At 37.3% G+C, this 26,197-nt stretch overlaps 1 protein-coding gene across 1 annotated transcript in view; it reads left to right on the forward strand.

The window, feature by feature from the left end:
• ADGRL4 (adhesion G protein-coupled receptor L4) overlaps window positions 1-25,906 on the forward strand; it is a 71,403-nt gene extending 45,497 nt beyond the window's left edge. The window contains 11 exon segments of the mRNA XM_062497343.1: window positions 279-452; window positions 531-714; window positions 2,974-3,090; window positions 4,198-4,391; window positions 5,657-5,824; window positions 7,341-7,544; window positions 8,560-8,780; window positions 8,875-8,941; window positions 23,579-23,670; window positions 25,234-25,402; window positions 25,844-25,906. Of these exon segments, the coding sequence (XP_062353327.1) occupies window positions 279-452; window positions 531-714; window positions 2,974-3,090; window positions 4,198-4,391; window positions 5,657-5,824; window positions 7,341-7,544; window positions 8,560-8,780; window positions 8,875-8,941; window positions 23,579-23,670; window positions 25,234-25,402; window positions 25,844-25,906 (1,653 nt within the window).
• Window positions 25,907-26,197: the final 291 nt, after the last annotated feature.

Raw genomic sequence — 26,197 nt, forward strand, 5'->3', positions numbered from 1 at the left:
TTAGCTGCTGTAGGGAAAAAATTGTAATGATAGCACACAATTTTTTTAATCGTGGCTGCTCATGAAGGTTATACTAGACATGTAATATCAATAATTTGTCAATTAATCTATAAATCAATTTATCAATAAATCAATCTCTTGTTTGAGTAGGGGTGTTTATGCACATGTCTTATAAACCAATAGGTTGATTAACAGAAATCAGTCTATTGGGTTCATTTTCACGGGCAGAAATAAAGCATAACTTGTTTCATTAAATTATGAACTCTGGTATTTTTCAGATTAGTCGTTTGAAAACACCTCTGGAGAAGCTGCAAGAAATTAATAGAAGTACTTTGGGACCGCTTTCACCTGTAGAAGTGGTTTCATATGTTGAAGCACTGTCTTTCTCATCGTGGAACACCACGAGTGACTCTGTCCCTGACAGTGAAGCCCTTCACAACACCACCATTAACGTGAGTGGATCAAGCCTTGGAGTTGTGGGGTTTGTCCTTATTCCAAAGATTCTTCTCAAACACATGTTTTACTTGCAGGTTTTGGTCAACACTCTGAACAATTTTTTACAAAAAGACAAAATTACAGTCTGGGAAGCTCTACCTGTAGATAACCAAAGACGGAGCCTGACTAAGCTGCTGCACACTGCAGAGCAGGCAACACTTCTCATGTCACAGGGCTTCAAAAAGACAGCCCAGCTGGATGCTAATGCAAGTGACATAGGTAAGATAAAGAAAGCTAATCTAAAATATACTTTAGATGTGGATTCAACTGAGGAGTTTTTCAGTACAATTATGAAGATTAGAAATCGTGTTATGTGAAAGACACAGGTGATAATTTGTATGATTTTTGTAACACCTGACTTTCAGTGTAGGTATCATAATTTTCAAAGACTAACTAAACATTTGAGTCCAGAGCAAAAAAAATAAATTGAGAGTCTATGGGAACTTGTTTTCATATTCTCTTTAAATATCTCATTATGGCCATACTCACACACTCTAGATTCATTTTATAAACACAAAATAATCCTATGCATCTTATGTGTGTAAAAAAACCAGTGGAACAAAATTTTGTACTTGCTCTCTGTAGATTTTTTTTTTTCTCTTTTTTGGCTCAGTATAGTTGTTATAAATGAACTTGAAATAAGGATTGTACCTAGTGAGTTTTATCTTAAAAAGCTTTATCTCAGCAGGAATTTCTCATTTTAAGAGGAATTCCCCAGGAGGAGAATTGGTTAGTCTTCAATAGCACCATTTTGCTCACCTACCTTCTCCCTGTGTGCTGGTGTCTTCCCACCAATACCTGCTGATTTTGCTGTGGTAGCAATAGTTTTACCATTCCCTCACTGAGAGTGGAGTAAGGCTGACACCAGCCACTTTTGAAATTCCCGATAAAGCACGGTTGATTCCTTGGTGAATGGCCACTCTTTCATCTTTATTTTTCTGAATGTCCCCAAACAGTATGTGATCTGATTTCTTACCTTAGATTTACTACAGTCCTTCAATGTCTCTCACCAACTTGCTGTTTTATATGATGACTTCCTGAGAACAATTCCTACTGTGGTCTTGAGGCAGGTCAAGACACCCATTCTTCCCTCACCGTTCTGAAAATAAATTAGAGTGATGAAAAAGTAGGGAGGGATTTGTTCCTTGACATAGACCCTGTAGAATCAGAATTATGTTATTGCAGAGCACCTCTGGGTCTGCAGCAGGTCCCAAGCAGTGCCAGGTGATGGCTGTAAAGCCCCTGTGCCCCCTCCCCACACCTCCCTCACTTGAAAGCAGAGGCTCTCATGACCACAGAACTGAGACCATGAAAGTCGGGAAGAGAGGATTCGGGTGCAGTCTCCAGTGGAACTGAATATCAGTCACCACGGTGACAGAAAAAGCATAAGGAGAATGGAGAGGAATACATGTGTTGAAAGGTTAATGGTTATATTCCTTAGATTTCTTTCTAAAATTATATGAATGATCTCATTTCCATATTGGAATCAAACCCTAAAATGTTTTGGTACTGTTTTTCAGCATGAATAAATTTTACGCAGGTTTCATATGTGCCACACACAACTATTTTAGGATGAGACCTGTAAAATCACACCTCTCTCTCCACTGGTTTTTTTTTGGTGCAAGCTCTTGAACTACGAGCTTTTCAAAAATCCAGCCAAAGAAAACAATTTCTTATGCCCTTACAAACATTTTCTGACAGCTGGTCTATTGAATAGCTCATATTATTTTTGTGTGCTGTGCTATAAGCAATGCAGATGGTCTAGCTTAGTGATATTCCTCCGTCACTCAAGTTTTAGATTTGTTTGCTGTTGTTTGTTTTATTTTGTTTTGTTTTGTTTTCCAAAAAAAACCTCATTGACTTCTTTTTGTTCCCATCTTGAGTGATTGAAACTCAGCACCCTAATGAAGCAAGTAAAGAGCTCAATAGACTCTAATGTAGTTTTTGTCCTAAGGGGTGATGCTTGTTTGCTTTTTGACAAGACACATCATTAGTTCATGGTGCAATGTGTATTTGGTAGCATGGATAGATAACCATAAAATATATACTTTTCAAAAATTGTCTTTTATCAAATGTTATTATTCAGTGGAGAATTTTATGCTTTCCTTTTTATAATTGTGATTTGTGGCCCCTTTCAGAAATACATTTTTAATAAAGCAATAGCTCTTCCTAAAGTAACCCACATTATTTTTTCTAGTACCTAATTTAAGGCAAGGTAAATAAGAGGCTATATTTTTCACGGACAGAGTAAAAAGTAAGAAAGCAAAATGTATGCATGAAAATAAACAAAAAAAAGTAGATGTTTAAACAAACATGTTATATTAATGAATTTTTTCTTGAAATATTTTGCACAAGGATAGAGTCTTAAAATTCACAGTAATTATGCAATTCAGTAGCACATTTATTAACCCAATTCTAAATTATGGTAGGCCATAATGGAGCTGTGATTTGTACAGTATTCTTCTTCTTCTTTTGCAGCACTCAAGGTTTTTGCTTTTGATTCACACCACATGAAACACATCCACCCTCATGTATACACGGGGGGAGATTACATAAAGATCTCTCCGAAGAAGAGAAAGGAGCCTCACCCAAATGGTAAGAAATAAAGGTTGGAGAGTAGGTGGGTTAATAAACACCTTGGATAGAATTGTACCCACTAGAAAACAGCCAAATGTGCAGCTAACCAAGTCTGAACCTCCACACTGCTAACTACAAAGAAGACAAGGTATTTTTATCACCCTTTCTCCTTTATTGTCTCAAGACTGATATTTCTAACATATCCAGTGGCACAGTGAGTATCCAGTGAGTTTTCACACTAGGTATTGGTATCACAGATCTGAGCTTTATCCATTTCTCAGGCGTAGATCTGCTGTATGACTTTGAACCAGCCCCTTCAACTCTCTGTGCTACTTCTCCTTCAAAACTTGGTGCATTTTTCCATTCAGAGAGTAGCTCACTAGGGCAAGTGCATATCATCTAACACCAAAACCAGCAGGACCCAAATCTGACTTGTACCTCAGAGTGCTACAGAAAGGGCTTGCAACAACTGTCATCACTAAATATAAATGCATGTGTTGAAACAGCTCTGGAATTAAAACACATAATTTAATAAAGATGGAAAATATTTTTTTAAGTCCTCATCTTCCATGTAATCTGTATCCCGCCACATATCAATATCTAAAAATGTGGTTTATTGTGGTGCCAGGGAGAAAGACACTACATTGTTTAAGATCATTACTGAATCTGAAAATATCTTTTTCCTTTTCCCTATTTGTATTCCATCCTGGGTACACTGTAATGGAAGTCATTACAAAAGCAAGCCAGGTACTTCAGCAATGTCCAGTATTTACTTCAGGTGTGAGACATTTTACTTTATAAGAGTTGACACCACATGTGTGACTAGTTGCAGAACAGTAGCAAGCATACATTACTCTAGGAAAAATACATATGCATGTATCTAATTAGTATTGCCAGTGCGAACACACATTTTTATATCTAATGCCAGTTACATTGTTTTAAATAAACCTATATTTCATTGTCTCTAAAACATTTTTATAAGTATTCCACAAAGGCTCCATCTGTTTTGCATATTTTATGCAATAGCAGCAATAATGTCTATTGTTTATTGTTTCCTTAATGTCTTCAATTTTGTTCTTCTATAAAAGCCCACAAAGTACTAACCACGGTCTGTTTGATTGATAGGCACTGTTACAGTTGTCTTTCTGCGGTACAGCAATATCAGTTCTCTGCTTTCATCGCCTCAAAACCGCTCCTCCAAAGATCCTTCAGAGCAGACACAGACAGTAAGCTCAGCAGTTATAGCTGTTGCAATTAGCTCAAATCCACCCACACTCTATGAGCTTGAGAAAATAACATTTACCTTAAAGTATGCCAAGGTAAGGGGGGGTTTTATTATCAGCTTCAAGTAAAACAAAGCATTAGCTAATCGTTTTATGTGATGTAAGCATACCTGCAGCATATGATAAACTAAGACATATTCTGTTGTTTGCTGACATGAGGTTACCATTTATTACTCTAATAAGATTAATCTCAAATGTGACATCCTAAGTGCACTATACTAAATATGGTAGAGAGGAAAATTGCTATGGAACTGAAGCTAGGGCAATAATGCCTTCTTTGCTGGGCTGTGGTAAAGATAAAATGTAGATGTCTGAACCAGAGCACACTACAGGATCTTGTTCTGTATTTAGGAGGGTTTTCTTTCTGAAATTTTATCAGACAATGAAGCATGTATACTAAAAAAAAAAAGGAAGTAATACTTCAAGGTTAATGAAAAAAGGGTAACCTGGAATAAGGGGATAATAGCAGAACCAATAGTTTTGAAGTTTTGTTATTTCTGACATCTAAACACATTTACTTAAAAAAGAGAGGTTTACTTCCAGCAAATACAGATTTTTGCTGGCTTCATTCACATGTGAAAAATCACCTTACACGGCACAAAGAATCATCAGAAACATAACAAGAAAACAACTCTGTAGAGAGTTGAGCAATGGGACAAGATGCCAACCTTGGTTACACAGCTTTTGAATTTGTTATTACTATTCTGAGTTAGAAATCACCTTTATATAAATTTGCATATGTTTATAAAGCCTATATTACAGGGGAGACTTAGTCTTTGACTAGATTTAGTAAGCACTAACTGTACTAAATAATACTAATGGTCTTACTCATCACTGCTTTGTAGCAGGTGATATAGCAGGTGTGATATGACTCTGGCTTTATCCCAGGTTGCTTTGTAAAATGGGCAGAATAAGTCTCAGGTTTTGAGCTGCTCATTTGGAATGGATAAGCAATGTGGCTGTAACCTTGGAGTCCAGTCCATGTTCAGCAGGTGCAAGTGTATACATAACACTTTTTTCGATAGGTAAAAATCGCAGCATCTTTGCAGCTGCCAGAAGGGTTCAGTAATCTGGTTAGACTACATGTTTGGTGGGGTTTTAGCTGTGTGAATAAACTGCTTCCATCCCCAGCCACGTTCTAATTGCTTGGAATAGGCCTTGCAGAACGTGTTTTTTGTTTCCCAACCTTCCAATGATAACAAGCATTTTTTAATGAATTGTGCGGTCTAGCATAAGAAAGGTCTCTTGATGGGAAATATCCTGCTTTTTGCCATCAGCAGAACATCTTGTTTCTGTTCCAGACTGCAGATAAAGACATTAAATGTGCATTTTGGAACTACTCAGACACAATGGATGGCAACTGGGCTACAGAAGGCTGTGAGCTGACACATTCCAACTCCACTCATATCTCATGCAAATGTAATCATCTGACTCATTTTGCTGTTTTGATGTCCTCAGGTGGCTCCGTTGTAAGTGCTATTTTAATTTAGTGTTTTACCTGATACTTTCTTCTTTTTTCATTCCTTATGTTTTTATTTTAGTCCAACCTGCATACTTACCCCCCTTTAGGTTGTCTCTTGGTTTTGTTCAGCAAATGCACAATTTATTGTGCACAAAGCAAACAAAATTCCTCCCATATGTGTTTGAATTTCCTTATGTCCTTTCTGCAATATTACAGAGCAGTGATGCAGCAAAGTATCTTGTTCCAAAAACACAGTCTGTTGTGCTTATTTTTGGAGCATTGCATTTCATTTTAAATCTCACTTTAAGACTGCTGTGGGATTTATCTGCTATTCATTGGTGGTCAGCAACCATATGGCCCTGAATTTCTGTCTCTCAAAACTTTGCCGCCCATTTGTATAACCTTGGCATCTAAAAATCTGCTTTAAATTCTCTCTGGAGAGTTTGCAGCAGTGAAATCAGTCTGAAGTTTATGACTATTAAACATGGATACTCACGACCAGCACAAAACTGGGAGAATGGCCATTCAATTTATGTCCTTCTTATATTAAGAAGTCCCATAGATTTCCAGAGTCTCAGTGGGGATCTGCAAGAGCTCAGGTCCTGCCTCAGGAGGCAGCTTTATAAGGTATCAGAACTGACAGCAAGCAGAATATTAGCATGAATATACTGTATTGAGACAGTTCTCTCACACTGTGAATTTCATGCTGATAGAGGCTGTTTCCTGGTTGCTAAATAGCATCCTAAGCCTCCAGTTCAAATTTAAAACCTTTGCAGGTACTTATATAGTTATTTTGAAAAGAAAGGCAGGGAGGTGAAGAATCTCTCATCCTTTATTTTGTAAAAAAATACTTGATACATTTTCTGGTCAGCTGAATGCTATCCTTTTGCTGATGTACAGTCATGTATTTCAGAGTTTCTTTGTTCAAATAGCAAACAGCAAAAGAAATTGTATTCTTTTATAGAAAATATTCACATTTGGTATTGAAGTGTCTTGTGTTTCTCTGGAGAAAGTTCATGTTACATATCTGGAATAACATTTGCTTAAAGTGATAGTTATTTCAGAGTCTTGTTTTGATCATGTTGAAAATTCAGTAAGACAGTTATTCCGTCTTGCTTATCTAAGTCACTGCTGTAATAAGTCCTTTTATATTAGAAAATGTTCGTGTCATATTAATAGATGTCCTCATGCCAGTGTATTTGTCATTCACTAAAATGATCTGATTTTGAAAATCTTATTAGGAGAGACTGATGTTAATAAAAAAATTTTTGTTAAGAAATATCAGAAAATGCAAGAGCAGGAATATATGCAGTTTATTACTCATTTCCCCTGGAATTATATCTGTCTCATGAAAACCCAGTACTTTTTAGATTATCCAAAGTGTACATTTCCAGTGAAACTCTACAAACAGTTTTGATTAATATTTTGTAGAAAAGAAGAAAAGAGCTGTATTATAGAATGAGGTCTTTCTTGAGAAGTTACAAAGCTGTTCTTTTAAATACTATATTATAATTTTCCCCCAGGGTGTTACAAATTATAGCATTCTTACAAGAATCACTCAGCTAGGAATAATTATTTCGTTGATTTGCCTCTCCATGTGCATTTTCACATTCTGGTTCTTCAGTGAAATTCAAAGCACTAGAACGACAATTCACAAAAACCTCTGCTGCAGCCTTTTCCTGGCGGAACTTATTTTTCTGATTGGAATTAATATGAACAATAACAAGGTGAGTAGTTTTCACTTGTGCCTTGATTTTGGATTGCAAAATAAATATACAGTATAAGATATGATCTTCCTTCTACTCCCCACATTTCCTACCTAAAATAGTGACCCTGCATTACCAGTACAGTAACAGGAAATACAAAATGGTCATTTAAAGAAGCAGGGCTTTGTCTGAGCTGGCGTGTATTGACTTTTCTCCATGGGTTTCATTTAAAATTTGTCACCTTTACTGAGACTGTGATCTCAATGTGTTTAGCATTTTCACTTCACTTAGGATGCTGTATAAAGCCATGTTGGTCACTCCCAGGGTGACAGTTTTCTCTAAAATCAGGCCAGAGCTGCAATCCCAAGCTGACATCTGAGATATTGAACTGTTAGCTGGAGGATCTCATGTGAGGCCTTGACCTGTCCCTTTTGCTTTTCAGAAAGCTGGGGTGTTGATTTTTGCATCTCAGATTAGTTTTAGGAAATAAAACTGTACATAAATTATCAAAATAGCCTACTATAAGTAGCTGAATAAGATTTAAAATCACTTGAAAAAATATGAGCTGCTATCCCTGAGGTAGCACTCCAATATTGATGGATTGAATAATATCATTTTACAAACATTTTATACAACAAAAGTTATTTCAGAAATAATTCCTTGTTGTGCCTAATTACAATGTTATCCAAATAATAAAAATTAACTTTGTGTAGATCAAGCATATAGACTTCTCAGCTACAACTCAGCAATAGGATCAACCTAGTCAAACTATTTATACAGTTTTTCTGGGAAGGCATACACTAATTTTAAAAGTTGAATGCAGTCTCTTTCTTTTACCATTTGCTAGAGAAAACACTAATGAACAAAATGAGCAAATGGGTGTAGGCCAAGTTCTTGTTAACCATCATTACAGCTGGGCTGAAATACCACTTTAGAGCCACTCGGTTGCTGTGCATGCACTATTATATTATAATATATATTGACAAAAGCCTATTAATAGAATTATGACTCCTGCTTTCTCTGATTGAATTTCTAGCTCTTCTGTTCAATTACTGCTGGACTACTCCATTATTTCCTTCTAGCTGCTTTTGCATGGATGTGCATAGAAGGTATTCACCTCTACCTTATAGTTGTGGGGGTCATCTACAACAAGGGTTTCTTGCACAAGAATTTCTATGTCTTTGGCTATGTCAGTCCAGCCGTGGTCGTTGGAATCTCTGCTGCACTGGGATACAAGTACTATGGCACCACAGAAGTGTAAGTCACTGTTTCTGTGTCCAAATCATTGTACAGGAGGAGGCAATAAACACAAAAGCTCATTTCAAGGCATTTTCTGCTGTTTAATTTTCAGATGTTGGCTCAGCACTAAGAATAACTTTATATGGAGTTTTATAGGACCAGCATGTCTAATAATTCTTGTAAGTATAATTTTAATTTTTATTGTAGTACATAAAGCCAATAATAAAAGGTGTTTAATAATCACCCACCCACTGCCAGCATAGCTGTGAGTGCTAATTATAGGACAGAACTGAGTAATTTAGACCTTTTTATAGTACCTCTAAATTATTTATATGCTGTACATCTAAATACTTTACCAGTCTGAAAAATGAAGGTTTGACAAAAAAGTTCAATATAATATCAGAGGAGGTTTTTTTTTCTTTCTCCCTTTCTTTTTTCACAACAATTTGAGAAATTCTGTGAAGCATTTCTGGTTTTTAGAGAGAAGTGCCTTTGTATGTCACTGGCGTCTCAGCATGGCTCAGCAGGAGGTGTTCACAGACACCATCCTAGCAGACAGATAATCTGGTTTTTCAAATGTTGTGTGACTTAATCTCTTATCAGTTATCGGTCATCTTGGTAAGATTAGACTGTCATCTTTGTGGTTTTATCATTCGCATGTACCCTGTCATCATCAAAGCCATTTTAAACTAAATTGCGACGTCCGAGAAAAGAACCCGCTATTTCACATGGGCAGACAAGTCAAGTATTGATAGCCCTATTTCAGCTGTGAAGAGGGCCTTTTTAATTCCTATTGGAAGTGGTTTCAAAACCTGCAAATTTGGCAGGTATTACATGTGTTCAATTCTGAATTGAAAGGTTTTTGGTGTCTCAGGAGCATTTCTAAGTGCTATAAAGTTTAAGGAACCATTCTAGCTGTAATGGGGCTTTATTCTGTATGACTGTGCTGAAAATGATATCTGGAGCTAACATGAGGAGAAGGTGCAATAGTGAGGCTTCACATCTACGGTCAAGTCAGTTACAACTATGTTGCTTTTTAAGCCATTTGGTATAATGTGAGGATTTGTAAAAAAGAAGTGGAAGAACCTAACACATACAACTTGGTGGTGAAACAGTTTTATTTCAAGGCATTATCCATTTCGAAGTTTAATAAAGTATCAGGCATAATTCTAGTCAAATTTCATGCCAAATTCCCACTTGGATACAACTAGAAACAACCTGCCAGATACAGCTGCAAGGTTATGCCTCCCCACCTCACCTTTCTGGTGAGCACAGCAGATTTTGAGAGGCAAAGCACCATAACCTCCCTTGGCTCAGTGCTTCTGGGTCAGATAGCCCTGGTGTCCAACAGGTTACTAAGATGGAATAAAATCACAGCGAGACATCATCCTTTGCTAGGAAATTCTTACAATTCTTGGGTTTAAGTTTACAATTTCCTATTTCCTCTTTGGACCTTATCTTTGCTTCCATGGAGGCAGGAGGGCTGGGGGTTTTGTTGTTATTTATCTCGTTCCTGTTCCTCATATGCCTTCAAGTAAAGATTTATGCACAGTGATGTATCTCTGTACGGTGAGCACATGAAAATCACATTATCAAAACATATAAAATGCCCCAAGTGCAGGCATCTGTAATGTTGTTTTCAGCTCCAGCTGAGCTGTGCCCAGTGGGGATCTCAGGTACACAGCGCAGAGGCAGAGCAGGTCTGCAGTGGCTTTGCTGTAATTCTGCCTGGCTGCAGAAGGAAATCCTGCAGGCTGGGCTCTGAGACCTGTAGACATTCTTTGAGCACTCCAGATCTTCCAGCAATCCCTGTAAATTAAAAGGAAAAAGGGAGGTGCTGTAAGTTGATCCCGGCCTGTGTGCCAGTGCAGCTCTCTTATGGATGAGGAGAGCAGCCAGACATTTTCCCTTTCTCTCACCCCTATGCCCATGTGAGGCCATGCAAAAGACCTGTAGCTGAACAGAAAGAAACTCTCAGCTACTATTTGTATGTTCTAGTAGTATTTTGTGCTACCTTGTTTTCCGAGTATTCGCATAATTTTATTTTTAGTCTCTTTATAACAGTGTGCCACTAGACCATGGGGGGAAAAGGCAATCTGCCTTCAGCAAGGTGCTTCAGCTGCTCCGGGGTTTTTTGAGGGTTTGGACAGCTTGTTTTGTTGGATTGATAGCAAAATGTAGCCTGAAGCACAAGAAGGATATTTTCTAAGGGTGCAGGTATTTCGCTCATGCTCTTTCCAGGGAATAAAGGAAAATATGGAAAACCCTATGAAAATAGGCATTGACACTAGAAGATGAAGTTGGTGCCAGATGTCTTCTCCATGGAAAGCACATTGTTGGTAGTAATTCTGTTTCCATTGTCCAGCCTTCCTGTTGAAAATACTGTATGGACTCCAACATGACAAAGATTAAGCTCTTTCCAAAGTAGTGCCACTCATGCAGTCCTTTTAATTACAGGAAACCGTCTTTTCCCAATATTTCCATTCTGCCCACAGCTAAATAAAGAGAAAGAAGAGAAATAATATTAGTTAAGGACTCTGAAAAGAAAATATCAGTTTTGTTCTGGGATAACCAGATAGGGCACTGCAGCCATCATATTGAAAGCTGAAAAATCTGGCAGCTTCAAGTTTACCTTTAATCCGGAGTTCACCTACTAATATAATTGAATTTACTGGTTTTCCAAGATAGTTGGAAGACCACGGATACCAATTCAGTGGAGGGCTACTCACCACAAAATTCTTGCACAGAAACATTAAAATCATTGTCAGGACAAATGCCCATGTATCCAAATAGTGGTTTTCATCTCTGTGAGTGGGGGCCCAGGAGATCTGTGATTTGGATTATACTGTAATATGCCTCTGAGACAGCATGTAAATGAAGAATAACAGAACCACTCTTGTACCAGTGGGTTAGCTGTCTCAGGAAAAGTTGTTTCAAACACATTCTTGGGCTGTAAATCTGTAGTAATAATGAAGCGTAGGGAGCTCAAGTGTTTATCAAGAGTACAAATTAAGTTCTCTTCTGAGTGCCTAAGAAGAAACACTACTTCTGAAGGTATTTGCTTATTAATACTAAGGTTCTATTAAAGTCTTAAGTGCAAAGCAATGGCCTTATTGATCCCATCTAAAATTATTATTATTATTATTATTATTATTAGATTGGTGACTGTGCATTAAAAAAGTAGGTCAGAAACTCTTTAGATGGACTTAGCAAAAAAAGAGCATTTTAAACCTTTATAAAACAAGCTGCAAACTGAAGATAATTTCTACAACTTATTTCTTCCTCCTAATATTTGTAATCTTTAGAACCACAAGCATTTTAACTAAAACTATGCAGTAGATTAGATCAAAGCAATCAAGTATGGAGAAATTATTTATGACAAGTATTTAAACTTTTTAATAGAAACGTGAGTTTATCTCAAGCTTTAATGGACAAACATGGCAACCCAAGACTGACTGAGGCAAAGACAAATATAAACCCCAGATTTAAAGGGTATGGAAATGGGAGGGGGAAAAAAAGAGAATAAAATGAAGCCCTAGAAGACTTTATTTTCTATTGTAACACACTCTTACAATAATAATCTCCCAGTAATAAGTGTGTAGAATAGAAATGACTATTTGCCACCAGGGTGATGTGGCTGCAGTTTTGATTAGCATGTAATGTCTCTCAACAACAAACTCCTTCCCATTGTGGAGGATTTCAACATGGCTTTCCCCACCTCTGGCATCATAGCCTTTTTAGTGGGAGTAGACCTATGTAAGGGCTTTATTCTGCACCCCTGGTGTTTTTGGAAACTTCATCTTTTAAACTCTGTGGACACAGAATAAGTCCTTCCACTTGTACCTATTTTAAGGTTCAGATATATATTAGTTATCCACTCAGGAGTAGAAATGATGTCTGGAAGGGTTGGCCAAGGGGTATTAACACTGTAGTTATGAAAGTCTATGAGACATTAAAAGGAAAATTTGGAAAAGAATCACTGCTATTCCAAGTGCAGCTTTAGCCAACCCTTCTAATATACCTCTCTCCCACAATGTTCTCCCATCAAAACTGTTCAGCTGAGCATTGTGCAGCAAGTTCAAAGTCACCCATGAAAACAGGATTTCTACCTTTGCAGTATTGACAGAGTCATGCAGACTTGACTGTTGTACCTACTGCCACTGCCACAATAAATTGGCACACCTCTGTGAGGAACCAGGACTCAGAAGCGTGACATGTTGTAACATTAATAGGTGCAATTTGCCATTTGACAGTATAAATCTATCACTATCATTTGTTGAGATCACCTCTGTAATAAAAAAATACAGACTTGCTCTTTGAGGTTGGAACATTTCCAAAATTGAACACCATCCAGATAATCCTCTCTGTGGCTTTTATCCAAATATCCCAGTGCTGTGCAGTGAGGAGGTAACTCCTATATGCTATTCCTTGTTTTACTCCTGTAATGAGTGTTTTTAGGGACTTTGAAGGTGTCTGGCTTGGCTTCAAGTTCCAGTTTCTTGAAACAATTGGTAATTGTAGTGTTTGCAACTATAAATATGGCTTATACATGAACCCTGCAATTTTCAGAGCATTCTTGTGCCCTAGACTTGGAACGTAGAAGCCAAGAATAATTCTTGGGAGCATTGTCCCCAGAAAATCCAAGCCCTTTTTAATAAATGTAATGAATAATCAACTGTAAAGCAAAAATATCCTAAGAACTTCAGTGATTGATTACCCATACTGTTTTGAACCTTTCTAGTATAAATGAATGGGTAAATGAATAAAATATACAGATTGCAGTTGCAAAATACAAAAAAGTGACATATGAGTGATGAAAGCAGGCTAACAGTAGAGTAATGCTTTTCATTAAGGAGCTGCCTGCATATTCATTAGGGCTAGGCGATTACTTAAAAAATACATTTATCAGATAATTTATTTGATGAATTTTACCATTATTTGTCAAATAATTTATTCAACAAAAAAGGTAAAATTAATGGACCAGTGCATTTGTCAAATCTTAATGGACAGCTCTAATACTTATTCAGGTCTGTACATTCAGGTTGATTCAGGATTAGTAATACTGCTGCAATCAATGCAGAAAAATTTCCTGGTAAATCCATTACTGCGCTGTTTTCTCGTATACTAACAAATTTCATATACTTAATCTAGGCTATTCAAACTGAACATCTTTCTTCTAAAAAAAAAATATTTTTAAAATCTAAGATGTTGCATTTTCCCAAACTTCAATAAAGAACATGGTCTGACAGGTTATTGTTGCCATTTAGAAATAAATCTGAAAAGGAAAAAAGAAAAAGCAGCCCCTCTGAGGTGAGTCACATCGCACTGATGTCATCAAGTCCACTGCCTCTTTGGGCTTCCTCACTTTATTATCCCTGCTCTTCAGTGAAATATTGCACATTAAGTATTCCTGACGTTTCTTGATGTTCTAAGAATTATTATCAAAAATGTTGCTTGACCTTTGACTTACACCACAACAAAACAGAACCATCTCTCATTTTCCAGTGAATATTTATGTTCTGAAAAATTCTATGGGTTTTTTTGTGACAAATGCTTAGTTAAGCTTCTTAGATAGATGTGCTCTACCATTTACTGTGTGTTGTTCAGAAAATAGCCATTTTAAACATTTTTTTTTTATGTCTACTGTTATTTCTCAGTCTGCCTTTTCAATGGAAATAAATTCCTGCTGGGACTAGCAATGCCTTTATTATTCTTTTTTAAAGAGTAATAGTCCCCTTTTCATTAGCCCCTCTGTGGCTTCAGTTAAAGGTGTCTCCATGGCATTTCTTATGCCATTGTGGATAAAGTGGAGAGAAATAATTATATAGTGGCATTAAAGACTGAGTCTGCAACTTTGCTTGAAACAGATTAGTTCAAACCACAGTGCTGTTCAGCAACAATACCTGCTGTGCTAAATAATAACTGAGTCAGAAAATACTTGCCCTGTTCAGTGGACAGGATCAGCTTCAATCTCCAAAACACAGCTTCCATATTGCCAAACCCAATGCAATTTCTCAGCAAGACCAGAGCTTTCACATGAATCAAGGTTTTACCTTCATTCTCTCTGCCATTAAAGCCCCAAATCTATGGTCCATGAAAATACCTAGAAAAAAGAGGGAGTGTCCATTAGTCATATTCAAGTAATTTAATTAGAATAATTACTTGATTCTATGTTATTGCATAGTAACAAATTCATCACATAAGGCTAAAGGGTCCTTGAAGGGTGTTCCAAACAAAAGATTTTGTTTTGTAAAAAATCATCTTAATAGTTCTGTAAGAAAAAGTATGTTAAGTTCTCCCTTGCAGTCCCTGAAAGGACACTAGGCTTGAAACTCAGGCATGTCCTGTGTCACCCAGAGTGAACCAAGTATACACAGGAGGGGGAGAGTACAGGTGGACGTCAAGTGAAAGGAGAAGAGCACCTGCATGTGCCAGCTGGCTGCAGATTTCCTGAAATGTTCCACAGTTCAGTGCAGATTAATGTCTCACACCTTCTCCTTTAGTTCTAGAATGATATACTGTGCCCACTCTTTTAATGGATCCATTTAGAATCGGCTTTTGTGGATATTTTTTTTTTTTTCAAGAAAGCCACACAACTGACTGAAATAGGTTGGTTTTGTTGTTTTTTATTTTTAGGGTGTTTTTCAGTGTTTAGTGTCTTCTTGGTGGTTCTGTTATAAGCACAATTACTATAAACATATATGTTTACCTTAAATTGTTCATTGAATGGACACTGTAGGTTTGCTTTAAATAGTGAGCATAGACTGATGATGTCTTCTGGACTTTCTTAGCAATTACATAATGACTTCATCCACATGACACAGTTTCTCACTTGAATCAGATTTTCTTCCTCTATTCTACTGCTCCTTTGATTCATCCCTGACAAGCATTTAGAGAGGCAAATTTAAATTCCCTATAGCAATTGCACAGGAAAACTCAGCTTGGAAATCTCATTTGGACACTGAAAGAAATTTCTGTGGTTTAGAAATAATCATGCCATGGGATTTTGCAACCATATCCACAGCAGAATCATAGATATTTCTGAAAAAGCAAAAGAGGATTTGGCAAATTGTTAATGGTATGGATAGTTTTCTGCCAAATATTCACACCTCCAAAATGGAAAATACAGCTTGTTCTCAGACTCCACATCTCAGTCATGCTCCTGATGCTTTTTCCTTCCTGGTAGCTCATCCAGTCACTGAAGCTAGTTGTAACTAGCTTCTTAAAGATGCTACTTAAAGATGACATACAACTATTTCACTCCTCTTTGCCATGTAAAACTCCTCCTGCAGGGCTCCTGCATAAGGCTCCAGATGCAGCCTAAAGAAGGTTTCCATGTATGCAAGGAAACCATAGGATAGGAGCAATGTGTAGTCTGAACTTTTTGATGAATCAGTTCATTAAACAGTCTGATTTATGTCAGTCCCAACTCACAAGACAATACACCTTCTCAAAAGTTTCTTGGAAAATAAGAGTAGACCTAGGAGTTATTTACACTGTAAGCCAATCCTACGACTGGATCTAACTAGGGTAACATTTATGGCTGAGGTCAGGTACAGCTCTGTTGGTTCATCCCTCCTGCCCTTGGCTTCAGAACTGATGGTAAACAATGTGTTTAGTTTTGCAGTCCAGTAAGAAATAACATGGAATCCACAAGTCTGTAAAGCTGTTTACCCTGATAAAAAGCATTGAAACCCCATTTATTTATTTATTTATTTTCATCTTCTTTAAAGTGCTTTAAAAATATAAAGGAAACACTTAATTGAGGCTATATCTATAGCTTGAAGTATGTAAAAGAAAACTTTGAAGCATTCATAAATAAAAAGCAATTCTATGTGAACATTTTTTTTCCTGAGTCAGGATTAGTAATAAACTCATTTGGCTTTGTTTTAACTTTTAAAACAAGTGAAATCAGTAAAATCTCAGAAGCATAAAATTCTACCCCTGAATAATTAAAAATATTTCCCAAAAATACAGCCTGAAGGGGGTTCATTAATGTTTTTGTTCCATTTCCTACTCCCAGATAAGACTGCTGTTGTATACTTAAAGCATTCGAGAAGATACATTCACTGGGGACATGGTAATGAGATAAATCAGTCAGGAGACAAACCCTGACTGTTTGACTGCCAGCTTGTGTCCAATTTTATGCAATTAATATAGCATACTTTTTCATTTTGAAGCTTAAACTGTTGTATTGTTAATAGCTTAATTCCATCCTCCCCTGTCTGAAATAACGGTGACCCACTGAATGTTGTCATTTTACCCAGCCATTAGCCATCCAGCCAGAAAGACAGAAATGTACTGCTCTCTGTGGCAGAACTCAGACCATCACAAGCTCATTAATTCAAAAGCTCATAATGAGGGTCATTGTACAAACTGATACAGATACAGCTGCTCTGAACTTCAGACATTTTTTAAAAGAGCCAAATTCAATATGATATATGTAAAAAATTCAAGTATATGCCTAAGAGAGCAGCAGGAGAAATTTTCTCATTCTTTTTTGTGAGATCTGACATCAGCATATAGATGGTTTCATCAATTATTGAGACAGAGACTAAGAAAGGGAAAGGGAATGATTTGGGGGTTTCATTTTTGAAGTTTGAATGTAAAGTGCTCAGACTGAATCAGAACTAGTATGTCTGAGTCTTTAGAATTAGCTGCTTCTTTCTTATACCTTCTCTTCTTTGTAACACTAGAGAGCCTTTAAAGGCTGGTATTTGAAATGTTTTAATAACTTTTGAAAGGCTGGGGTGTATCTTTTACACAAAGATATCCTACATGAAATTGCGGATTCCTTTTTCATTCTATAAATAATGTGTATTGGAAATAGTCTCAAAAACTCAGTCTCATATTAAACAATTACAGCAGTGTTTAAAAAACAAAATTTTCTTTAAATAATCCTGGATGAGGAATTGGGGGGGTGAGGGAAATCCAGGTCTTTCTGCTCCTGTGAATATTTAATTATTTATATGGCACAGAATAGATCCAGCAGTAGCAGTGAATAACTGTACAGAGCCTGGAGAAACCAAGGGTCATAGCCTCGTCTGAATATTAAGTAAGACAGAAAATTGTGCCCCATGTCTCCAACATCCTGTATAAATGTGCTGTCCACAGGGATTTTCATTGTTTAGGAGTGTCCTTTCTGATTTTATTCAGAAAAGCTATCCTAGTCAGGAAGCATTTCCTGGTGAAAACACAGTCTAAAACAGTAAATGTCGTTTAGTGCTAATGAAATTACATTTTTCAAGAAAAGAAGTATTGGACAAAATTTTTTTTAATTTTTTTTGGACCAGAAGTCCAGGTGCTTACTGAGCTACTGCCATGAAAGAAAGACCATTCCCTTCTGAGCTTTCAAGTGTTCTTTGTGTTGCTTTAAAAAAAGGGAGGGGAGGAAAGAAGGAAAAAAGATGTCTTAGTTGTCAAACTTGACAGCTTTCAGCTACCTTGATGGGGCAAAATGATGATAGATCACTTCACTCAGTGTCTTACAATTTAATTGTAATTAATTATGAAAGAAATTACAGCTCTTCAACGTGAGTGCAAATATTTTTATTTGCAAGTTTTATTAAATTTTACGTAGTTCATCCTATTCAGTGTTCAACTAACAATAACCATCATTCTGTAACTACACAGAGAGCATTTAATGCAGTGTGAAGCAGTAACATCATATTTACTTGAGGACAGAACAATATGTTACTCTTCCAGTATGTAAAATACGTGCATTTAAGAGTGGAATTAAGGACCTATTTTAAATATAGCTGTTGCTAGGCAATGTGTCATTAGCAGAACTCCGGCAGCCTGGAACATTTAGGATTTTACGACCTACATACTCATTTTTATATTATTACTTAGTTTCCAAAATACTAGCAATCAACTGAGAAGTTGGTAATTTGCTTAGACAAGAGATGAGATTGTTCCTCAGTGTTCTCTGCTGGGGAAGTCCCACACCTGATAGGAGTAGCAGCCAGAGCAGCAGCACCTTGCTCTGTCCATGGCCAGCTTTCCTTCCTTGCAGCAGCACCTCATGTAGCTATGGTAGTAGGGAGACAGAGGAAGGGATGCTAATCTGCAAGCAGATTTTCAAAGCTATCCTAGATGTAGGTGGAGGTAGGTTAACTCCACACACTGCTTTTCCCATCCTGTTCTAAAATACATATGATGATTGAACAGAGCTCCCCGGGCTAATTCCTTTGGCAAAGCCTCCTTATTGTTGACAAGATGATTAGAAGAAATTTCTTTGAATTCTAAATTGCTTTTTCTCTCCTACAAGAGGAGATTATCCAGATCTGTGCTGTGGGTCACATCTGATCCTAGGACTTGTACCACTCCAGATTGCTCTGAACTCCTCCTTGTGTGCCTGCTGCACCTAAGCCACCAACATCACAGTTCTGAATGTGGGAACTGTATCATGGAGATCCCCAAAACAGCTGCAGGAAAATTTCATGGTCCTGTTCTTTACCACAGTATGCAACCATGACAAATCTAAGTGCTAATCTGCAGATCAAAACCTGCAGCAGTGTCCACTGTTGCCTGTGAACCTCTTGGGACTGCCATTATCTGTGGTGTGTAGTGATATAGTCTTGATAATGCTAATGGCAATGGGAGTGTTCCTATTTAACTGGTTTTACATATAGGCTTAATGGGGCCAGAAGTCACTCCAAAACTCAAAATCCTTCTGACTCTTTTCATATGTGATGTTCCAGAGAGAGATATATCAAACACTTGCCATCCTTCCTTTAAACTCCATCTGGGGTGTACAATACAACCCAGCTCATGCAGGTTTGTGTCTCCTTAGAGATTATCCAGGGTTATACAGCCACATAAATGTAGTTCCCCATATCTACAGAATCCTGATTTCATGGCATCCTAATAGTTACTCTTGTTCAATGTCTATTTCACACAAATATATTTTAAGTTTTTCATTTGTTCATAAATATACCACAACATTTCTAGAATTTAAGAAGGCTAAAAATACTTTTACAAATATCTTTAGGGAGACTTGATTCCCTGAAGATGCTGTGAATGGAGGCTTTTTCTGTATCAGTCCTTGACTTTGATTAACCACTTAAAAAAAAAAAAAAGGAATAGATTAATTATTAAAATTAGTCCTGTAGTGCACCTGAGCAATGATGAGTGAAACATGATTCCCACTGAATTGCAGAGGAGGCAGGGCTGAGGATGCTCAACACTTCAGAGAATTGCCCTGCTAGGGGAGAAAGAGATTTCCTTTGTAAAATTATAGGGACTGAGTATACTGTTTGCCCATAGCAGTCTGGGGTTTGTTAAACAAATAAAATGCAAAAAAAATAATCATTTCAGGGCTTGGAATCAATGCAATTCCCCTCTAGTCTATTAGCCTTGCTGAGAAGCCCCTCTCAGGACACAGAGCAGTTTCTCTGACTGCTCAGCCATGTAATAGCCCTGAAAACAAAGGCACCAGAACTTGCCGTGTCACGCTGTAACATCATTATTCACTTGATAAAACTGTGTCCGTGCCACAACATCTCACGCTCTGGGTTTGCCCCAAGCTGCAGACTAACTGTGCCCATTATTCAGGTAAGTTGTCCCCAGGCTGGCCCTTCCCAGCCCTGGGCAGAGCCTGTCCTGAGCTCGGTGTCACAGCTGACAGCACACCTTATGTTTGTCATTCTCATTCACCTTGCCTATCACCTTTAGGCAGTCTTAATTATATTATCATTGAAGGTTTATTCAACAAGATCTTAAGACTGTGGTTTAATTACAAAAATGAAAACACATGATTACAACCAAGATAAGTACAATACCGTTTTTGGCTGTAAGGAGCAATTGAAACTTTTTAGGTGTTTTGGTGTCTCTCATCCAGAAGCCACTCTGTCCCAGACTGAAAATTTGGGGATCCAGGATTTCTTATGTAGTCCTATATATTAGCTTACTTTTACAGCCTACTACCTCAATTTCTGCTTGTTTGAAACTCAGTTTTGGATACAAATTCAAATATCTTAAGTGCTTGTATCTTTGGCTAGGCATTTTAAATGATTTGACTTCTTATTCCATTTGTTGGAGCACATACAGCTCTTTGGGGATATCAGTTCTATTTCCCCTTTAGTCCTAATAAGTCAAACTTATTAGTGTTCATACTCAGTCCTGCCATCCAATATGAACTTTTTACTTTACATTTCCCAGAAATAGTTGAGGCCATTGGAATGTTCATAGCAAAGAACATGCAGGGTATCAGGTTGAAGCAGGATGCATTAAGTTCAGGATACCTTTTGGGATATCTTTTGGATTACCAGTTTTCTCTAAAGGCCACACTTGACACATTGTTTACATTAGCTAGGTTTTTTTTTCTCCTGGATTTACCCATGAGTTCCTGCTATTGTTTTCCCTCAAGTTTTGCTTTATTTCTGTGTCACAGGATAGTTACTACAACTTTGTTGTTATTCCTTTCATCCCCCCTCAAAGGACAAAATGCAGTTTCAGAGGCTTCTAACTTAGGTTGAAGCATTGTGTAAAGCCAATCTCTGCGCTTTCACTTTGCTATGGAAATTTTTTATTAATGGAGTGCTTAAAAATGGGGCAAAGACCGACTTAAGACTTTAATAAATCTTGGAAATGCCCGGGTGTTTCAGAAGTTAAGTTCACCATCATTACCCTGTAACACTACCTCCTGTGAGGCTACCTGAGACATATTGTACAATAATTGTGTTCTGGCAGCTGACTCCAAGAAGCTGGTGTTAACCTCTCCCGTTCCCCTGATACATACAGATTATTCCCATTAGAATGGGTTGGTGAATGAAAAGATCATAGCTAATGGATATTGCTTTAATGCAGAAGGCCAAATCCTATTATCCTGTGAAACGGACAGTGCAAATAGTATTTGTGTAAAGGAGCCCCACCGGGACAAGGAGAAATGGAGCCTGCTGCCTGCCCCAGCCTTGCTCAGCAGAACCTTGCCAGTTCTGCAGCTGTTTCTGTGAGGGAAGGGGGGTTGGCTCATAGAGCTTCTCACAGAACTTATTTCTGGCAGTTTCTAAAGAAGTAGCAGTGTGTTCTCCATGCTTATGGTATTTTGATCACATTTCCCTCTACCTTTCTCAAATTAGTAAGTACATTAGGGGGTTATGCAGATTATAGTGTATGCATGAAGTTATTTGATATATTATTCACCAACAAATATAAGATAAAAAGTAAGTCTGAATATAATTATCCACAACTGCTGACTGACTCATAATTAACTTTGAAAAATTGCTGGTTTAGGAGATATCGTAGATTACAATTTTAAATATAAGGAGCTTCAGAATAGCTTTCATGATCAGCACTAGTACCAGGTATTCAGTGAAGGATTCATTCCCTAAACTGCTCATCAGCTCTATCTCCTGTCTTATCAAATTGTAAATATATCATGCTGCATTAAACTATGAGCGTACAGCTAATTAAAGCAGAGCCTGCTTTAATATCACATACTCCCCCTTTGACACAACAAAAATTTTCTAAGGACATACCTTACACGTGTTAACAAATTCAGTGATTCTTTATCAAGTCCTGCTGTGCTCCAACAGCTTTTTGTTTTTATTTCAGAAACTAGGGGGTTTTTTTATTTGTTTGGGTTGGGTTGGGTTTTGGGTTTGGTTTGTTTGGTTGGTTGGGTTTATTTTAAAGCAAAAGAAGCAGGGGCAAAACCATACAGTCTTTCTGGAAAAACAACTTGTGGAAGGCATTAATTCTATTCATTCTACAGCTGGAAGCCCACAGGAATTGACCAAGGGATTGCAACCAAGGATTTACAAATAGTACCTGAATGACACACAGCGAAAATTGGTTCATTTACTAACATTTTTAATACATTCTGATGTTAAATGTTGCAAAGTAAGAAGGCAACCATCCACATTTTTAAAGGAATGCAATATAAATTTAACTGAAGACCAGTGAAGCCTAGCCAAGCCAAGAGAGGATCAGAACCACAACTGAGCATCATTTGGAAAATTGCTTACTTTAGTTGTTTTTCTTTGTTTCAAACTCAAATTAAGCAATGCCACTGAACAAAAGTCAAGTAAAAAATACAAAACTATGAATCTATGAAAAAACCATAACAGATATGCAGCAAGAAGCCTTTCAACAAAATCTAGAAATTTTTTTAATTATTTGTGTAAGCCTCTTAGATTTTTGTGTCACTTAGAAGTTTTCATACCCCAAAGACCTCAAGACATATGATGCTATTAATGTTATTCACCAACAAATGCACATATTAAAAAAAAAAACCCATAGGGCAGATGGGTTTTTGGGAGTTTCTCAATTCCTTTTTCCTTTTTTTAAATTCCTTTCCTTTCTTTTCCTTTCCTTTCCTTTCCTTTCCTTTCCTTTCCTTTCCTTTCCTTTCCTTTCCTTTCCTTTCCTTTCCTTTCCTTTCCTTTCCTTTCCTTTCCTTTCCTTTCCTTTCCTTTCCTTTCCTTTCCTTTCCTTTCCTTTCCTTTCCTTTCCTTTCCTTTCCTTTCCTTTCCTTTCTTTTCCTTTCCCTCGATTTAGGAAAAATAATCTCAGCAGGAAATCATAGAGATTTACCAATAAAATCAATAAACATTTGCAGACTGTTGGTAGTGATACTGTTGAGATAAGGTAGGGTTACATCCCTGCTTGATCAATGTTTATTTCAGGGCTCATATTTTTTTCAATAGAAGTGAATCAGAACAGGGTGAGTATTTTCTCTTCCTGGTATGGGATTCCGCAGATTTCAGATACAGAGAAATTTTATCTGACTTGTTCCATTTAAATTTTTAACACTTATTGACATTCAGAAGTTTCCGGGTTTGAACTAAAATTTTTTTCTTCATTCCCCCCAGGTAAATTTGTTGGCTTTTGGAGTGATTATTTATAAAGTATTTCGACACACTGCAATGTTAAAGCCAGAAGTCAGTTGTTATGAAAATATAAGGTAAGTTTACCATTAGGTACAAATTCTGCCTTCTGCAGGTTTATATACAGATAGAGATGATAATGAGTATTCAAAGGTAACAGTTTAATATCCTGAAATTTGTAGGAATAAAAAAAAATATTTTTTTGCTGTTATTACTCTTATATAAATTTGGATGCAGATTTTGCAGTCATTATTCCCACTGAGCAATACCTTGTGTGACAGGGTGTGTGTGAAAGATGCACAAAGAAAACAAGTGGCCTATCTCAACCAGAGGGTAAAGGCTGATGGCAAAGTTAAAGAAGTAATTGTCCTTTTATCTTAAGTATTTTCCACAGCCTCTATGCAGGGCAAAACAGAATTCAAAACTTCGCCTGAAATGGGACCAAAATATTTGCCTTGAAGTTAACAAGTGATAAGAGATCAGAGTCATTCCTGTTACTTGGGAAAAGTCTTCAGTAGGACACTGTGCTTCTGTGATACTGGGGGGATGGGGCAGATTCTTTACTTTGCATGCTGCTATGATTTTTCCATCAACTCACTCTCTTTAAAACTGATTTATAGGGACCTTGAAAACCATTTGTGCAGGAAAAGCTGAAGTGTTCTACAGGGAACATTGAAAACAACGTACTGTTTGTGTTGCTTAGGAACACTCCTGCAGTTTCAATGCATTGCACTAGATTTATAGTTAGGATTTAGCAATTGTTTGATTGATTACTTTCTCTTATTCCTCACCTTTCACAGCTTCATGTGGTGACCTGTTTCTAATGAAGTCGAAAATTATTCATTTTCAGGGAAACAGTGCTAAAAATGTCTGCTGTTCTAAGGAAGTCCTGCAATGACTGAGCTGAGAATGAATAAGAAAGTAATCAGTGGCTTCATTTCCAAGGCTACATGCTGTAATTTACTCAAGTCTGTGAACAGTGCTCTACAGCATCTTGGAAAAAAATTGTAGCCAATCAGTTCCTACAATTTTAAGGCATCAGTATGCTGACCCAGGAACTATTTGAGAGTACTTGTGTTCTAAAAACAATATTTTCTTTTTTCCATTTTTTTTTTTAAGAGACAATTTTAAAAAGAGTTTGGATTTACAACTGGCACTGTCCTTTGCAATGAACCTGAGAGGCAGCCTGGGAATCCTTTGATGTCACGCACATGCACTGACCTAAGAGCATACTGAACATTTTTCTGGGTTATTTTTTTTTGAGAAAGATAAGGGGGAGGAGGAAAAGTGGGGGAATGCTTCATAACAGACATATGTTTTTCCTTGGGGAATTACACTAACAGTAGATTTAAATCAAATCATATGGTGCTGCAGTACACCAGAGAAAACATATCTGAAGATTAAAGAAGCCAGTGTTTTAAGGCCCTCCAGTTTTACTCCCTTGCTCTTCCAAAGTGATTATGTGACTTGGTTCATGCTACAGTGCTACAGCACACCCTGAAGAGCAACCCTTGTACCTGCACTTTGCAGGCCTTTGAAGCTGTGAAAAAATTTCCAAGGCAGCATTCACCACCGAAAGCGGAGAAAAAAGAGAGTAGCATGTGCCTGCATGTTGCTCACAATGTTTTCCTCCTGTCTAGATCCTGTGCTCGAGGTGCCCTTGCTCTCCTGTTCCTCCTTGGGGCTACCTGGATTTTCGGGGTCCTCCATGTGGTCCAGGGATCTGTGGTTACTGCCTATCTTTTCACAATCTTCAATGCATTCCAGGGGATGTTCATCTTCATATTTCTTTGTGTATTGTCTAGGAAGGTAAGTACCCTACTCCTTGTGGGAAGTGACTCAGTCTCATGTCCCTACACTGTCCAGGTGCCCAGCCCTGAAGTTGAGCTTCTTCTTTCAGTGGAGGCAGAACCTCTGTCCAGTTTTTACATTCTCACATATTTTCTCCAGTTTTAAAAATGAAGTATGAAACATGAGAAAATGGGGCTTTTTAACTGTACAACTGGTAATAGTGCCATTAACCTGATTAAATAATACAATGTGTGCAATAAAACTTCCTTCCAGTCTTTTCAATTAGCAGGAAGATTCACTCACACTACCCAGGGATAGTTTCATCAGTGTTCTGTCCTAAAGTAAAAGTCAGCCCCACCTTAAAATATCTAGTGACAGGAGCAGTACAAAATTAGTTCAAAGATATATGGACCTATTAATAAATCTATTTCATAATTGAATTCAATGTTTTTATTTCAGATTCAGGAGGAGTACTATAGATTGTTCAAAAATGTTCCTTGCTGTTTTGGTTGCTTGAGATAAAGGGAAGGAAAACACCCAAAAGCATCTCAGCAGAAGAAAGAAGCAACCTACATGGTGTTGTTATGGATCCTACTGCAAAATATGGTATTGTGCAAGTATGAAATGACCCAGTGAGCAGGCAATATCTCTTAAGTGAATTAATGGTTTTGTTCATACATGTGCATTTGTGCAGAACGTCTTTATTATTCTGTATACTAACAGTATACAAAACAAACTGGATCATTGCAAAACACATATTAATAAAGATAAGATAAAGAAGCAAATTTCTAAAGATCCTCAAGACTTCATGAC

The sequence above is a fragment of the Cinclus cinclus genome, chromosome 8 (genome assembly GCF_963662255.1).
Source record: "Cinclus cinclus chromosome 8, bCinCin1.1, whole genome shotgun sequence".
NCBI classification, from domain to species: domain Eukaryota; kingdom Metazoa; phylum Chordata; class Aves; order Passeriformes; family Cinclidae; genus Cinclus; species Cinclus cinclus.